Raw genomic sequence first — 18,862 nt, forward strand, 5'->3', positions numbered from 1 at the left:
AAAATGTTTCGATGAATGGCAAAATAAACAATCATAAAATTATCCGCATCTGTTTGAATTCAGACGAGCTAGAAATGTATGACTCAAATATAATATTGTACTGTGATATCATAGGAACTGTACTCGTTCACGAAATCAAATAAAGGGAGGTACTCGTAACGCTTGTGATAATGAAACACAAGTAGCTACTTTATATCAATGAACTAAACATCTAACATTTAGATACTTTGTAACACAAGGTCGACGCAATCAGTTTCGAACCTCTTCATAGATTAAATTCGCCGAATCTGTAGTTCGTCGAAACCACTCTAATTCCTCGTGCTGAATATGCACCTACAGCACGTGTACAGCAGCCTTCGCACCAGCTGTTAAATAAAACTAAACTGTTAACTGCCATTTTTGAGAGAAATTTTAACTGATATTTTTTCTGTGACCCCAGTTTCTGTGTTCTCCCAGAACAAAAATTGAGGGTTACTGCTCTCTGGGACAAAAAAAAATAATATAATTATACATACATTACTTTTTTCTAAAAAATATTGATTCATTTTATTAACAAATAAGCCTATAGAAATAGTCCATGAATTATATTGTTTCTTAATAAATTATTTTCACATACAATTCATTTATTACACAAAGAATAACTTCAAATGACCCTAACTTTTAAAAGAAAAGAAAAGAACAAGACTAAAACAACTAAGAGGATATATATAATCATACAAATGTTAAAACTAAAATTAAACAAGGTCAACAAAGTAGTCTCTTTAAAGTTGTTAAACCATGAGACCAAATCTTGATTCCAGACAATGTTTCCACAGGACCAGCCATGAGCTTCGGTTTAGTTAGTGGCCTCTCAATAGTCTAAATCACACTTCAGTTCCAAAGGCCTTGCAGCTTTTACAAATTAAATTCACATGTGAACTAACTTCGTCGTGGACAGAGCGTTGGTTACACCTGAAACATGAAAAGCAGCAATAGCCGCAGCGTGACCCGTCTAGAAATTGTGTCAAGTGACCCAAGTAATGTGTGATTCCCAAATCAATGAAGAGAGAGAATATGATTAAATGTATTGTTGTTTGTGTCAAGGACGAGCACTGTCAAATAATCTCTGCTTCGTGGATCCTTGAGGAGGATGTGTTATTATTACTAAGACTGTGAGTATTTTATGAAGGCCCTGATTCCTTGAGGGTACACTATATAATTGTTCAATCAATATATTAAAATAAAATAAAATCATTTACAAAACCTTAACCTGCGCTCCATCCCCTATACAAAAATATTGGATTTAAGCAAAAGTGTAATGACTAATCGCCAACAAACAGTTACTGGTCGAAGTTGTCATTAGTTGGCAGTAGATATAAACTATTTTAAGTCCATTTTATAGCCAATAAGGGGTCTAAGTATAGATGCGCGTAAGGTTAAATTCTAGTGGTCGAATTTAGTAAATCATTATGTTTTTTTATTATGATTATATTTTATAAAATTAAACTTTAAAAATCACATTAAAAATGTTTCAAAACGATTAAAATTTTAAGTTCTAATAGTTTTTGTTTTTATCTGAATTATCATTAAGGCCGCCGCATTAAGAAAACGGCCTCACATTTATCCCAAGATTTCACACCGTATATCTTCATTAATTTTTGCTAAATAAGTTCCCCGCTACAACACTAATTTTCAACTTAGGTTCGTTAAGCCACCATAAAAACCAATGCGGGTAATTATAAAATGGAAATAATAACATGCTAACATTGTGTTGTTTGTTTTTTACCCCCAGATCACTTTGAATATCTGGCCCAAGCCCTATATGATAACGTACTCGGTATTTTGATATTGAAAACCCTTTAACACCGAAAAGGACATGCAGTTCCAATAAATCAATTATTTATATTTACTGCGGTCGTAACTTTTCATGTAACACCCGATATTAATTCTGGCATGAAATGTACGCGAAAACATGATGACAGAGGTAGGAATTGCTAAATAATTAAAATTCAGCTAAAACGTGTCTCCATGATGTCGAAATTTGTCCTCATTATGCCGAAGTTCTTAGCAGAAACATTATATTTGTCTTATTGCAAAAAAAAAGTGACGATAGGACAATGTAAAATGTTTTACTTGAATGTCAGATTTGCCCCTACTACCTAGCCGATTTTAACATCTGTTTCTATACACTTCAAAATGTGAAATGTTATCTAAAGCTGATTTTAATACGATACGATAATTTGTGTTGTATTTAGATGTGACATTCCAGCTTTACTTTTGGGATTGAAAAACCCGTGATAAAGCGCAAAACAAAATTTAACAGCAACAAATTTAAACAAAAATAAAACTAAAAATAAAACCCAACAAGGCCAAAAAAAAGTTAAAAAATTTAATTAACGTTATAATTAGTCGTTACGCTAAGAATTTACCTTTTTACCATTTTCGCAAGTTTAAAGGGGAATCAACTTAAGACTATTGTTGTATTCTTTCCTCTTGGGTAGATTTGCCCCTTTTTAATTTGAAGAATCTTTACAAATAGTAACAAGCGATATCATTTATGTAGCAAAAGCCCATTCGTTTGGGGTGACATTGCAAAAAACTAAAGCAAGAAAAAATAGCAGCCAGCCAACAAACAAAAAAAAACCAAATAATATGAAAAGAAACCCAAAACTTTACAACCCCAATTTTTATGAAAGAGCCATTACAATACGCACATCGTGCTAGTACCGACGTTATGTAAGCTAGATAGATAGTTTTCTCATTCTAAATATTAGCTATAAAACGTTTTTATTTGCTTTCTGCAATGACGAAGTTTATCTATTTCTATCAGCAATATACGGATAACGTGGTATTTCTTTTTCTTCTTCAAAGTAAAGCCAATAATTGTCTCTGGTATACAGGCACTTACTCAAAACATTGTTATTTTTGCTTAAATTTGCTTACATATGTTCGTCTGCTTAGATTTTTTGGTTGTGCGTACATAGTGTATTCTTTTATTGATAAACTTTATTTCAATCTCAATTTATCTTTTCTTTTAACAGTTTCTTTTTATGTATCATAGTTTTACTATTTGACAAAATTATGCACACATCTTTTGGTCAAATCACTTTTTCAGCCGTTTTGATTTCTGACGCCTATTCCGTATTATGTTTGTTTGCAAATAGCTTTTCTTTCTCTGTTATATAGAAACAGACGTTATCAAATAACGTTTCTTGTAACATGTACATGTCACGGCTTTAATTATTTTGATTAATTTGTATTTTTTTTAAAACCGTGTACATATAGAATCAGTTACCGCCAGCAGGCTAAATGTTACAAAAACTTTTATTGAACATTTTTTTGGCAAATTCTCAGAAAAATTCAACTGATTAAAAACAATCGGAAACCAAACTTTGATCTGACAGTTAAAGACTTATTTATTGCTCAAAAACACAGCAGCAGCAGATTCTTTTTTTCTTCTTTTTTCAAAAACTTTCAAGAGATGCATGTATTAGACCTACACATATTGTAATCAATTACTATGATCAACTTCAAACTGTTTCTTAAAATAGTTTTATTTTGCAACTCTTTTATAAGAAGGGCTCCACGATTATGTCCCTTTTAAGATTTCATTCAAACCATTGGTAACATTGGGACCATGGATGATTCAATGGACTTTAAAGCAGAATGGTCTTATCAAAGGTCTCGAAACTAAATAAAGGTCTTATTGCAAACTTAAAAGGACAAAAATCAGTACTGTGTCTCAGTCTCAAAACAACCATTACAACTATTTGATCAGGGATGGGCCAATGACTTAATAAAGCAATTAAACAAATTACAATTACTTTTCAAAATCTTCATTTTAATTAAGAATTTAATTATTCATATTTATAGTAGTAATCGGTTAAATAAAATTACTTTAATTTTTCATTTGTTGCTGTATAGTTGGCATTAATGTCAACCTGGATATAATAATACATGTACCGTATGTCCTCGTATGTCCCCGTTCATAAATTATCAGCACAACAATTCTTTGCAGACATTCTATTTAAAAATCGTAAAAAACATTGGTTACCAAAAGATGAGAGATCATTGATAGAGTTGATTCTTAATTATTCCAGGGTCTTTCAAATAGAAATATTTGAAAGACCCTGATTATTCCTATACATCATGGCATTTATCTGTTTTACTTACGAAAACATCTTCGGTCGAACTATTTCTGTAGTTGTCTATACATACTGGTGTCACCCCGGTAGGGATTTGGACCCTGTCCGTTGTAGAGGAGTTCTTTTAAATTTTGAATTGGCCTATTTCAAGTCATCTCTAGTGAGACTTGCAATTAATTTGTGTACAGGAATAGTCATTTCTTTGTATTTTACAATTACTTGTGCGTATTTTTGCAGGACTTCATCTCTGGGTGGTAGGTTTCAGGAAATAATAACTACTATGCACAAGAAAACATATCAGTTGTTACTTGGAATATATTAGTTACACAAATTAAAAAGACGCGAAAAAAGCCAAAGTGCTGATGGGTTGAGCTCCTACTATAATCATCTAAATTGCGGTTTGTAATTGTTTTAAGTCATTGCCCATGTGTGAAACGTATCACTTCCGGTAGGGTTTCAGTGAAAGTTTCATTTTTTACAACTGAAATAATTTGCTGTTCCTGGCTTTAATCTGTCTTATTGCAAGTAACATTTGCATTCGAACAGGATCTGACTTGTTTGAAGTTTGGTGCAGGAAAAATGGAATGTTTCTACCAGAATGTCAGAAAACCGATGGACGTTGAAGTAGAGTATCAGTAGGTATCCCCACCCACATCCTGGAACGTTCAGTTTTAATTGTACTTAACTCTTTTTAGTTATGCACAGTTTTTTTTCTAAAATCTTTAGGAAAACAAAATCAATTAATTGTGTTTTCAATTTAAAAGCTATTGTAAAATCCAATCTTAGATGTGCAACGTGTGCTTTGAACAATCCGGGTCAGCTCAGCCCTAAAACGTACTCGGGCCCCCCCCCCCCCACCCCGAGTCAGCTCGGCCCTATTCCAACTCGGCACGGGTCAACTCGGCCCACTTTTTAATTATTAATATTTAGGTTTGTGTTATCACTATTTATTGTTATTATGAAATTATTTACAAAACACGGATTGACAGTTTCAGAACTAGCAGCAGACAGGCTTTTCTTATCAGTAGAATTGCGAGTAAGATAACCGATTGCGTATCTCCGTGTATTTCTGACTCGTGGTAGGTTTAACCGTAAATTTAAATACCTTCAGTGTCAAACAATGTGTTGAAAATATATACTGAGAGGAAGCTAAGACAGTCCCAGTGAAACTTGAAATGATCTTACAGGACAATAGGTCCTGTGAAACCTGGTATTTTACAGGACCTCGGTGACAATTACAGGACCTAAAAATGTTGTATAATTTTCCCCATTTATAGTGATTATTAGGGATAAGTGTTTGGGGGCAAGTGCATACAAATTGCATTTTTGGAAGTGTTGATAAACCATTTTAAATAAGTTTGACTAAACATTAGGTTGACTAAAACAAAGCATGTACGTAAAAGTTTATTAAATATTATTTTGTAAGAATAAACAGCAAAATTACAAACGTTGTAAAATGAACTGAATGCTTGTAGGCAGTCTTATGTTTTTTCTTCTCATAGGTTTCATGTAGCTTGTTTTGATTTAGTCACTGCAGCCAGCTAGGTGACTTTGTGCTGAAATAAAAAAAAAATAAAAACACTTTTTTAGTAAATCATATAATTCATCAATTTCAATATCTCAAAAAATTATTTCTTGAAAGTTCAGAGTCCTAGTTAATATGAACTTAATAAGGTTCATGTGGATGTTGTTTTTTCCCACTGAATTATAAATAATATTGTCCTCTTATACAGTAAAGACTGTTTACAGTGACCTTCGATGGGAGAAAAGAAAAAAGGTCATTATAGACAGGGAGTCACTGTGGACAGTCTCTACATAATTCGGATATATGAACATATCATACCAATATTTTGTTGAAAAGCAGGATAGTACCATACTAAGGGTTTAATTATATTTTTATTGATATTAAACATATCAAATATCATTTATAAAAAAACAAGAGAGTATTAAAATTGCATGTATAATTGGTTAAAATTATAAACTACACCATAACATTAGTATTTAAAAGTTACATATTCATTAAAATGTAATTTATATTGATAAATCTGTTTGTAAAAAAAATGTTTAATTTCAATTTTCAATCAGCCTGATTACTTTACGGAGTTCAATGTATTAATAAACATTAGATACAAATCTCCACATAATTTCTACAGAAAAGTGCTATGAAAAAAATAACAATCGAGGTTTGAAACATAACCACACCTTTAAGACGTTTAGCATTGTTTATCTTTACTCGCCAAAACACCGCAGCAATTATTTATATGCAGGTGTCTTTTATCATTTTATCGGCGAAAATTGATTGAATCTGTCGCCATTTTGTGTTATTGTCAACAAACAGCAACAGTGTATAAGCGTGTCGCCGATTGGTCAATGCAAACTGCCGTAGATACAACACGCGTTCTGATTCGCCAATCGCATGAATACGTAATGAGAAAGATAAACATAGTGAACTTTTGCCTTGCTGCGTGTATTGATCTTTGTTGTTGTTGACATGCGTTCTTAATTAGCGGGTTTAAAGGTTTTAAATTTGGTTTTTCATTTTAGAGGAAACAAATTTTTTAACGACCCAGCGGCGTAAAAAAAGTATTTTAGGAAAATTTTTTAAACGGGGGGACTTCAAAATTTTTCTTCGAACAAATCGCTTTATCCGAAAGGGGACTTCTTCGCCAAAGTTCCACCCAGTTCCAAAACCTTGCTCACCCTTCAAAAGGGCGCGTTTATGGCTCAAATACCAAAGGGGGACTAAATTTATGGTTTGTTGTACGGGGGCAGACAGGGGGTCGCAAAATACAAGGGCCCTTTTTTAATTTTAAAAAACTGGGTTTGGCCACCAACCCATGGTCACTAAAAAACAAATGTCGCTATATACAGGGGGTCGCTAAGACAGTCTTTACTGTACTATCAAACTGCATCCGCTGCAAATTAAAATACTTTAAGTTACATTTGATTCAAGCATCACGATCATCGTCACAAATAAATTTTAACTTCTTTTCAATTTTTTACAACTGTTCTTACAGAAATTCTTATAAAGAATAATCATCGGATATTCACTACTTCGAGTGTTTACAGAAGTTATTTACCTATCATTTTCATTCTCCATTGACGCATTTGACAAAAAAAAAATGTAAAGAGGCAACAAGTTTTTTCAAAGCAAACATACATGTATATCAACATGATCACTAAACTTACCGACAAATGTATGCACTAAGCAAATTTATGCGCTATGTATGCCCCTTAATGGTCTTAATGAATCGCCGCTTATCTGTTAATATTGTTGTTTGTTGATACATGTATTTGATCGGCAATTATCAACACTCAGGAGATGTCACCTGTTCACTTCCAACATCCGCTCATTTGTTTTCGCCGCGTTTCATTGGTTTTCCAATTATACCGACCAATGAAAATTGGTTTCACAGACCGTTTTGATATAGGCGGAGCGGCGTGGAAGATTTTGACATTAATTTGGAAACTTATTGCACGTGTTTATCCTTATAAGGGCGACATTGTTTTTGCTTTTCTAAGCAAACTGGAGACAGAGCGCCTAGAAACATGAAAAGTGTTTCTTTTTAATAGTTCTACTGCTAAAACAATATACTGGACAGAAGGTCCGGAGAACTTTCTAAATTTGTCAGACCTTTCAAAAAATTACGGGACATGACCGACGGTCCGACGATGTCACCAGCGTGTAACAAATTTTAAAATCGTACATTTAATCCCCACAAACTAGCGATTTAAACATGGCTAAATTTGCATTCTTTTGCAAGCGAAGGGACACTAAGGGAAACAACTCTTGCTTTTTCACAGAGAGAGTTAATAAATATAAGACAAATAAATAACAATTTAATTTAAAATATACTTTATTTCGGCAGAACTACAATGTATAATTATATAATAATAAGATATTTCTTATTATTCATTTACCTTAACAACATGCAAAGCAAAGTTAATACGTTATATAAATTTTTGTACAGTGGGCCGATTTGACCCGTGTTGAGTTGACCAGTGCCGAGTTGGTATAGGGCCGAGTTGACTCTTTTCCGTGTGCTTTATAGTAAAACCAAATTATTTCAGACTTCATTGGCTTGTAATAGTTTATGTCGGTCAAGCCCAGAAGCAGAAATTAGCTGTATAGTACCGAGATTAAGCCTGGAAATTGCATGGAAGTAAATCATCACCACTTTGTGCTTCAGTGTTAAGATTGTCACATGTCCGAAGTCTGTAGGCCTACTCAGGTGCTTTTTGTGTCCTCAGGGGTGAACATACCCTCATTTTAGATTTCATCATTATGTTTGGTAATGGCATGCATAGACAACTGTATGCTTCCATCTTGCAACCATATACTAAAATTCATCCCTATCACAAGCTATTACTGAGACAGTGTTTCCGCTACTCAGTGTTTTTGCGTTAGACACAAACATTTCACATGTGACGCATGAAATTTTCAAAGCGCTTTTTCTATGATGCAGTTATAATCTACCTTAATTGGATGTCTTTACATTAAGTTATTTCTCCAAATATTATTGCCATCCCATTTAATATGGTAAATTATTGTTTGAGTATCTGAAATTTATTTATTTCCGGTAACTGCGTATAAATTGCTAACCAATTTGTGTTGCTATAGGCACAACTTCTTAGTTAAACTAATAAGCCTTGGTTCTTCCTTAGAAGATTTTTCGTTTGCAACCGCAGAAAGTGAGAAATTGAAGATAAAATGTGAAATCAAACAGTTCTGAGATTTACATTTGTAGTTTTTACTTTTTTTTAAATTTGACCCTTCATAATTACAAATGACCCATATTTTTAAACAGAGGGTCACAAATGACCCCCAAAAATTCTAGTCTGGCAGAAACACTGCTGAGATAGTTAAAGTTACATTGTTGAAATGTGAGCCTTCATTCTTGGCATGAGGGAAGTAATATTCAGTACCATGGAGAAAAAAGTTGCTTTTTTGGGGGTAAATGTTCTGTTGTCATATTAACAGTTTGCTGGTTTTGTTTCAGGTAATTGATGGAGGTGACTTAGACATTAACTTTTTTGTACAATCTCCTGATGGACGAGTGCTTATTTCAGAGCATAGAAAAACAGACAACTTTCATAAGTAAGATTTGAAGTTTCTTCATGTTCTCATGTATCATGTATGTTGTCACAATGACATTGTCATCCTTGGCAAAACAGTGGAAAGTATTGACACATTTTTTTAGGCAAATTAATTTATGCATTAGAAATCCATATTTTTTTCAATACTTATAAAATGTCAAACATGTGCTTACTTAATAATGTTTAGATAATGGATTAAGAGCATGTTAGCTGTTTATGCCCTCACAATGTGGGAGCATATAGCGTTGCACTTGTCCGTCAGTCCGTACGTCTGTCCGTCCGTCCGTATGTCCCGAAATCTTGTGAACGCAACTCCTCTTAAACCGGATGGCAGATTTTGCTTAAACTTACAGGGATGAACAACCTTAATGTGTAGGTGGTAGTAAAGGAAGGAATTTTTGCTGTGACCAAATTTAACAGAATTATGGCCCTTTGTTGATTTTTTCACTATATACCAGTGTTCGCGTTTACTGAGTAAACATATCAATTTACTTGCTAAAATTGCCAGGGAGGAAAGAAAAAAAGGGCTGTTGAGTCCCTGGGACGAAACACTTTTTCCCCAATAATTGGTCAATTCTCTCTTAAGTTTTTTTGCTCTGCTTGAAAATGATTTTCTATTCACTTTAAATAAATTGTATTATAAGAACTTGATTTTCACCTCATTTTCATTTGTTCCTTTCTCATTAGCAATGCAATTTATATCCCAAACGTAGACTAGGAGCAAGTGCTCGGCCTCATTTTGGGCCAACCTATCAATGGTATCCGCGAACATCAACAGTCTCAAATTTGATTGTATTATGAAGTTATGCAAACATTGACATTTTTGTAATTGAGGACTCGTTCCATTTGAATTGGGACGTAACAGATCTATTAGCACTGAGTCCCAGGTACTCAGTAAAGTTAGGGAAAATCGCTAACACTGATATACTATGTGGAAATTTTGTGAACTCAACTCCTCTTAAACCGGATGGCAGATTTTGCTTAAACTTCCAGGGATTAACAACCATAATGTGTAGATGGAAGTAAAGGAAGGAATTTTTGCTGCGACCAAATTTAACAGAATTATGGCCCTTTGTTGATTTTTAGTTTTCAACTTGTGGCACATGTAGTCTAAAAAATATTTGACCTAGAGTCATAAGATTGACAGAACAGTGGCGTGTTGGGGCATCCGTGTCCTATGGACACATTTCTAGTTTTCAACTGAAACGTTACGCTGAACATGTAGTTATGTGTCATAAAGGTAGTATAATGTCAATGAAGTAGTATTTTGACTTCCATACAAAATACTGATTCACTATAATTATACCAATTGCCAACAGAACTAAAGATGCAAAAGATAGATCATGTAAATACCAAATGAGTATGTTTTTGGAAACTGTAATAAGTCAAGATACAAAAAATAAACTTTTTTTTTGAGAAATGAAAATGATAGCATTTCTGGGGCATAATGGGCCTTTAAGTTTTGATTTACTTAGAAAAGGCCAGATAGCTTTTTATTTTCCAGAAATGGTATTTACAGTCCTTTTCTACTATTCTTTCTGCAGTATCTGACGTAACATTTATTGTACTTGTGAACTTTCATTGATTGGAGTACGATATGATAATCAAATGTTAATTAGAGTTTCAGCATTCCATTTAAATAGTTTCAATCGGTCACATTTGATTTTAAATTAGAATTTTAATAACAAACAGTGTTAAGTATATACACTGTAGCCTCGATATATCGCTAATCTCAGTATAGCGCTCATAGACCTTGGCTCCCAAAATAAAAAAAATGAGAGCCTCGTTAGAATGCGCTGTTAAGACATTGGACCCGAACATGAGCGTTATAATGAGGCTGTAGTGTATCTTACTTTATTTGATAATTCATGCACAAAAGTTTTAGATTTTCTTTTTATATGCTACTTCCTAATAATATCTACCACATTTTTATTAATTTTGCATGAATTGATGTTGTTTTTTTTTCAGAGTAGAAATTCCCGAGGCAGGTGACATGAAAGTTTGTTTAGATAATACTTTTAGCCACTTTGCAAGCAAGATTGTATTTTTTGAGCTTATTTCTGATGATGAAGATCAGGTTGGGGACGGAGATGAAGCTGCGGATTGGGACGGTGCTAAGGATGAAATACATGAACTTATGGATATGACTATAGAAGAATTGAAGGTATTTGTTATTTTTTATTCGAACACAATCTGCATATTTCCCTATTGAACATAGAAGAAGCGAAAGTGTGTATTATTATGCAATAAAATAACTGTTTGAAGTTCTATATTTAGACATGTGACGCGCTGAAAATAAGTACGGAAACAAATCAGGGGCACTTTAGCTTAATATCAGGTACGGCAGCATTTATTTGATAATGTCGTGTTAAAATCGAAATAACATATCCAAATCGGTCATTCGGATGCAATTCATTATATCACTTGGGCTGCACCCTCATGATATAATTCCTTGCATCCAAACTCCAAACAGTGATTTTATTAAGCGATAAAATCACAGTTTGAGATATATTATTTCTTAAACATAACACACAGGACTAGGGACCTAGTTGTTTAAAAAGTCGATAGCTTAACACAGGGTCTGAGAATTCAGGTATTAATTGGCTGAAACCTATGTTTCTTTTTGATGATGAACTTCAAAAATTGAATAAAGTCATAACCGTTTTCTTAATGAATGAAAGATAAGTTTGAATTAAAGCATCAGTTTCAGTTGATAAACGTAAAAATTAATTTGAATATTAAACATGATCCTGACCATGATTTAATTTGGTGTGTCAGTTTCAAAAATGACATTAAGTTGATTATCAAAACACATTTTCTAAGCAAATAATGACCTGAACTTGGCACAAATTCAATCACCAATTGTGTATCTCTGATAATGTACTTTTGTGAATTTTTTTACATTCAGAGTATGCTGGACAAGATGGGACAGAATTTAGACAAGTCAAGAAATTTACAAACAGTTTTAAAAATGTTCGAAGCTAGAGACAGAAATATAGTGGAGTCCAATTTTGACAGAGTCAACTTTTTGTCTTGTGTTCAGCTCTTCATAATGCTGTCTGTTGGACTTGTTCAAGTGTTTTTGATAAGAAGTCTGTTCGAAGATAAAAGCCGCGTTGGCGGACTTATGAAGTCAAAAACGTAACATGACATAGGGCACGTATAGGTTCTTAAATTGGTGTTGTTTCTTTTTTACAACAACCGCTTTATTATGATCATGGTGAGAGTGATATTTTATGGTGTTTACATACATAACATACATATTTACAGTTTACAGATATGGTAGTTATTATAGAATTGTTTTCAGTGTTTTATTGTGTAAACTGTATTCTCGTGTCACATGACTTTAATATCTACATTTTGTTAAATTGACAGGCAAAATTTGAAAATAATTTGTGTCTGAAAAATGGATAACTGTTTTTCTTTCAGATCATTTATAGTTTTTGTATAGCAGATTAAAATTGTTAATTCTTTCCTCCAAAAAAATTGAATACCTTGAGCTTAAAAAAGTCACTTTTAACTGAAGCTTTTCATTTATCAAGTCATGTTAAAAATGTTGATAACCAGTATTTGTTGATTACAATAACATGCTTTGAATCAAGAGATTTGATTCATATTTCTGCTGGTCTTATAAACAAAAGTAGATGTTTAAAGTCCTGTGTTGTGCGCACACAGTATATACAATGTTAAGTTGAATGAATTTGTAAAAAAATGTCATTTTTAAAAGATATTAATCCAGGTATTATTGGCCAACGAAGATATATGTAAAAAGAAATGATTTGATACAAAGGTGTTTTTTTGTGTGTACATTTTGCTAAAGAATTTTTTAATTCAGGTCCTCATTATTTAAAACAAAGAATTATTTTTCAGGGAATTGATGTATTCTCTCCTTTTAATTGTTTTAAGAATCACTATTTCTAAAACTTACATAGAAACCAAAATGTACAGTGTAAGATAAAGAGTAATTTACGAGAATGTTCTGAAGTGCCTGAAAGGAATGTATAAAGATCTTTGTATTTTTATGCTAAAGTATTATTGTACTGTGCAGAAATCAAGCATTTGAGCTGCGTCATGACAAAACCAACATAGTGGGTTTGCGACCAGCATGGATCCAGACAAGCCTGTTTCTCTGCGCAGTCTGATCAGGATCCATGCTGTTCGCTTTCAGTTTCTCTACTTGTAATAGGGTTTGTAAGGGAACAGCATGGATCCTGATCAGACTGCGCGGATGCGCAGGCTGGTCTGGATCCATGCTGGTCGCAAACCCATTATGTTGGTTTTGTCATGACGTTGCTCAATTTTCTGTATTTGTAAGATCTCTTGATATAATATTGTAAAATATGTGGGGAAATTATTGTGCATTTTGTGTTTTAACAGATAGGATGTTATTCATGTAATCGTATATCCGCATTGTCTTAAGATTCAAGATTCATTCCAACATTTTCCTGCCTAGAACCATAGATATTGTGCATGTTAATTGTTTCTTTAATCCTTACTATGCTGAATTTGTTAAATGGACTTGTCCTTTTGTTGTTGTCCATTTCTAGTTTTGGGACTGCCAATTGTTGTAAGGAGGGATTTTCATTAAAAGTTAAAAATTAAGCAGGCCATTGTATAGGGAGTGTAATCAGGCTGCAGGGATGTACGGGCTGGCCAGGCTCTATACTGCTGGTGTAATCAAGTACCTGGTAATTATGTCAATGGTTTGTATGAGTTTGGCCAATCTCTTTACTCATCTGTTGAGTTGTTGAATTATGAAAACTGGTAAAAATTGCATGGCAACAAGATAAAATATGAATTTTTACAGTAATGGAAATTTTTTACTAAAATTTGGTGAAAATTGTCAATTTCTGCCCAAAGGAGTCAAAAGCCATTGATATGTCTTTTTGTAAAGAAAGTAATGAGAGATGCCAAATTTTTACAAGCCATTGAACTTGGATAATATTCGCTAGTACCATGAACAAATGTTTGATACATATTTTATGTTCACCAAGGTTATTTCTATCATGAAATTTTTTGAACAATATTTTTTGTTAATGTCTATTTAAATTTTAGAATATTTATTGCTATACTCCAATATTTTACATATTAAGAAGTTTTTTCTGTTTAGTATATATTAATTGAACAAATTCCTCCATAAAATGCTCATATATTTACCATGCTGAGGCCTATATTTAATGTATTGTTTACAATATTGTTTGTTGAAATGATTTTGGTCAGTTTTGCTTTTTGATACCTGCCATATGTAGCCAGAGGCATTTTAGAAAGGAGATTTTATATTTGCTTTTGTGAATATCTTTTATTGCTGGAGTCCACGACTTCTGTGGTGGCATATAAACAGAAATGTAAAGCTTAAAGGCAAAAAAAAGCATGTACAAAATATTAACACATCTCATAATGAAATAGTATTTGAAATGTAGTTGAATACATAAATGACTTCATGATTATTGATGTCCCACCTTTGACTTGTGCACAAGAGAGTCAAAATATTAAATTTTCTTGAGCATACTATGCATTTTGTGTGTAATATTCCGTCAAAGCCACAATGATCGTACCCATACTGTGTCTATGTAGCAGACTGAAGAAAAGGTTCTATCAGTACGAGGGTTTGACAAGAACATATTCCATTCTTGGTTTCACGTGTCTTAATATCTCATTCATTTGTGATATTTTCAAAAAATATAAAATTTGATGATATGTTATATATATGATTTACATTGGTAATTTGTGTTCTTGCTGGGAAGATATGATAAATATTTTCATCCTCATATCTTCATTTTTGTCTTAGAAGGTTCAAATGTTCCCGTTCAAGGTGCTGATTTTGACTTTTTTAGATATCAGTATTCAAACAAATTATTAGATATATATGTTTAGTTTAAAGGCTCATTATGCTTCAGAAACAAATAAATTTTTACTTCTTTATAAGGGCAAACATGATTTTAAAAATAGAGAGAAATAGGATCCCTAAAGAAAGTCCAAAACGGCAAAATTTAAAATGTTGCAGGCTTGGTTTGATTGAACCCGTTCATGGACAGTACTGGAAAATTGCAAGCTACTGTTTCCACGCCCCCTAGCACAGGCTTAAGCAGTATTCAACATTTAAACATGTAATTGCAAAATTTTGAATTTGATACATGGGCAGATGTGTTCATACTACGGTAAAAAAAATACATAATGGTTTTAGAGCATGTTAGATTTTTGTTACCTGAAAAAAGTAGAGGTAATTGTTAAATTATTTGTCATAAAAGTAGCAAAGTGGTATTTTGACTTCCATACAAAATTCTAAATCACTACAACTGTATTTATTGCCATACAGCAACAAAAGAGAAAGATAGGTCAGGTTATTGCCCAATGAGTATCTTTTTGGAAAATATAAAAGTACACCAGAAATAAGAAGCTTTTAAGAAATGATACTGATAGCATTTCTGGGGCATAATGGGTTATTAAAGCAAAAATTGAATAAACATGAGTTTTATGGGCAAAGTTAGTGGTATGTAAAGTTTGTTGTTATTGTTGTTGTTTGTTTTTTAAAGAAATAATCGAAAATATTTTTCAGGTATGGAATTTTTGTTTTATTAAAAAACCTCAAAAAACAATAACAACAAAAAGGATAACAACATTGAAAGGTGATTAATTAATGGAAAATAATTTCAGTTTGATACTGAATTAATTTAGTTTTATTTTTTTCTAGAATTGAAAGTGGGAGTAAAAAGTTAATGTTAGTCTTACAAATTTTTTTTAATGTGATGTGTTTCTTATGCAAATCCAGAGAAATTGATTCTGCTTGTTGTTTTGCTGTATGTAGATATTTTAAGTATTTTACGAGTTTTTCTCAAAAACTTGACCTGCAGAAGAAAGAACTACATGTTCAAAAAAGACTTCTTTTCGTTCAAGAGTTTTTTTGCATGGCAAAAGATGCAGACTATCAATGTTGTCCAATAGCATGCTAAATGCTGATTTCTTTTTGTATCATGTCTTAAAGGTGGGTATGTCTTATACGTGGATTAATAAAGATTTTTCTGTCTTTTAAGACCAGGAAAAAATGATATTATATTGTTGATTGTGTGGGATTGTTTTATATGTGGGTGCATCCTATAGTTGGATAAATATGGTAAATATTTTTAATGCTTGAACAAATTATTGTCAGATTGTTGCCTATTTGAAGCTGTGTCTTATAGGTGGATGTGTGTTATGAGTGAATGATTATGGTAATTGTTTTAAACCTGGGAACATAGTATGTTATATTGTGCTGATTTATTGTTATAATAAAAGTAGATAATGAACAAAATTACATGATGATATGTAATAAAGTTATAGATGTGTGAAAGTCTGAACAAGTTATTATGCATTTAAAGAATTCCAGTGAAAAGTGAAGAGATCATATGAATTTCATGCAAGTGAAAGGACAATTTATCATTCTGGTTATACATTATTGTGAAATATAGCATTTAATTTATGTAATGATTTTTTTATGACAATGAAGTGTGTCTGTTTAAAAAAAGGGCAGGTTTTCTACGTTTAGGCAGTGTTTTCTGTTCTCTTAAATTTGAAGGCCTATTGTCTTAAATTTGAAGACATGTATAATTCTTAAATCTGAAAATTTTTCTCTTTGGGTTTGTTTTGTTTTCAGCTTTTTTTTAACCATTGAGGTGAAAGTGAATTTTTTGTATACTAATTGTGCTGTAAAATAGCTTCCACGTAGATAGGGGAAAACATGTATATTGTTTGTAATAAAAAAATGTACAGATTGCCATATGTTTCCTTATACAATGTAGATATTTAACAATGAAATCCATCTTGTTATACTTACATCAAATACATCTTTTTAATTTTTTTGTCACAGGCGTGAATTTACAGAGAAATCTCGTAAAAAGTGCAATTTGTATTTGTTAGTATCTAGGTATTTAATACTGGAACTAAAATTCTGTTGATTTAAATGTATTTTAATTTGAATTGATTTGCTTTTTTTGCCATCTTAAGCATTGTATAAAGCTTGAAAATGTATACATTACAACCTTTGCAGAACAGCACCCCTTGGCGAGGTGAAGATTTTGGTTGTTGTTTACAGGTGTTTGCTTGAGAGGGGTTGAATATATATAAAGTCATACTTTCTGTTGTTAAGAGGTGGTTGCTCTACAAAGGGCCGCTCTGCAAAGGTTGCACTGTATTGTGCTTTTACTAACATAATTTATTATCATATTTGAAATGTATTACATATAGATGAATCATCATGGTGGAACCTAAGTGGGTAAAACCTGAAATATGTAAAACATACATATTGAAACCTGAATTGGGTAAACACATATATTGAAACTCAAATTGAATAAAACATATATTTTTTTAAACCCGTATTTGGTAAACATATAATTTGAAACCCATATTAGGGAAAACATATATTTTGAAACCCAAATTGCATGAAGATATACATGTTTAATGTAAAGACTGAAAATCATGATTAAATTTCTTGCCTATATATAAACCACATGCACTGCCAACCAAATTCGGGTGTCATAGAGCCGAGTGTATTTTTTTTCACTTTCAATTTTACATGTAATACTTCCTATCCCTTGAGGTTTCTTTTTATTTAATCATCATGTTATTAATATTTAATATACAGAAAAATTAAAACTTAACCGAAAAATAATAATTTATGAAAAATAACGAAATATCCAAATGTCTGCCATTTTTTGACACATAACATACCTTTTGCCTTGTTAGTTATATTTATATTTAAAGTAGTTAGCTAGGTGTAACTGTAACTAGTAAGAGGAGTTGCTCTTGTTAAAATAACATATTGTTTACTAAAGTTATTTGTGTTAAGAGCTGCAATCCAGACAAATGATTTTAAATGATGTACTAATTGAAAATAGTTTAAAAGTATCAATGGTATTGTTTAAAAGTATCTATGGTATCAAGATTTCTTAATTGTCTTTAGAGTTTATTTTTAATCGGAAAGTTTGTACAGTAGAAGATGTGATAATTTAACACAAATATGTTGTGTTACTGAACAAATGAATTTTCTAGTACTCAGTACATGTGAATAAATTTAAGATAATGTTCATATTTTATATTTATATACATGTATGTACATTATTTAATAGTGATTTCATTGCAAAAATAAGTAGTCAGCATAATCAATTAAATCTTAGACCAGTCTGAAAACTGTAACATCTCATTGGCTACTATTTTTAGCTTTTGAAATCAGCCAATGGCAGCATTGAATTCTTAGACTGGTTTACAGATGGGTTATTGTTAGTAGAGAGAAAAAGTGAAATAGAACAGATGCATGCACATTGTTGAAAACAAGACAATCTAAGTTATTTGTAATTATTTATTGAGTTTAAATGTATGTTAATTGAATTTTAAATTTATGTTATATGTGAACCATCTATAAAACAAGAATGTCTTACAGGCATTGTATAAAAATATTAAAATGAAAAGTCATAATCTTCTTTTTTACCAATTTTTCTTTGTCTAAATATTTACAAAAACTACGGTACACCAAATTTTGGACATAATTTTACTTCACATTTTATGTGTTTCTTTATTTTGTTATGTAGTTCAGTGTCTGTGCTATGTTGGCTGTGTTTTTAGATGTTACACATCTATGCAATAAAATTATCTCCCCTTTCTGAGAAAAA

At 32.0% G+C, this 18,862-nt stretch overlaps 1 protein-coding gene across 1 annotated transcript; it reads left to right on the forward strand.

Annotated features, from left to right (window-relative positions):
- The first annotated feature begins 958 nt into the window (after positions 1-958).
- LOC132722183 (transmembrane emp24 domain-containing protein 1-like) lies at positions 959-18,862 on the forward strand. The gene is made up of 5 exons (XM_060706631.1): positions 959-1,016; positions 4,651-4,756; positions 9,121-9,222; positions 11,190-11,385; positions 12,130-18,862. The coding sequence occupies exons 1-5, from the start codon at positions 959-961 to the stop codon at positions 12,364-12,366; spliced, it is 699 nt and encodes a 232-aa protein (XP_060562614.1). The 3' UTR covers positions 12,367-18,862.

This window comes from Ruditapes philippinarum, unplaced genomic scaffold (assembly GCF_026571515.1).
Source record: "Ruditapes philippinarum isolate M1 unplaced genomic scaffold, ASM2657151v2 ctg1955_1_1_1_1, whole genome shotgun sequence".
Lineage (NCBI taxonomy): Eukaryota > Metazoa > Mollusca > Bivalvia > Venerida > Veneridae > Ruditapes > Ruditapes philippinarum.

Coding starts and splice junctions, on each gene's coding strand:
- LOC132722183 (XM_060706631.1), top strand. CDS start 959: ATGAAAAGCAGCAATAGCCGCAGCGTGACCCGTCTAGAAATTGTGTCA. Junction 1,017..4,650: donor AATTGTGTCAAGTGACCCAA/GTAATGTGTGAT, acceptor TCTTATTGCAAG/TAACATTTGCATTCGAACAG. Junction 4,757..9,120: donor ATGGACGTTGAAGTAGAGTA/TCAGTAGGTATC, acceptor GCTGGTTTTGTT/TCAGGTAATTGATGGAGGTG.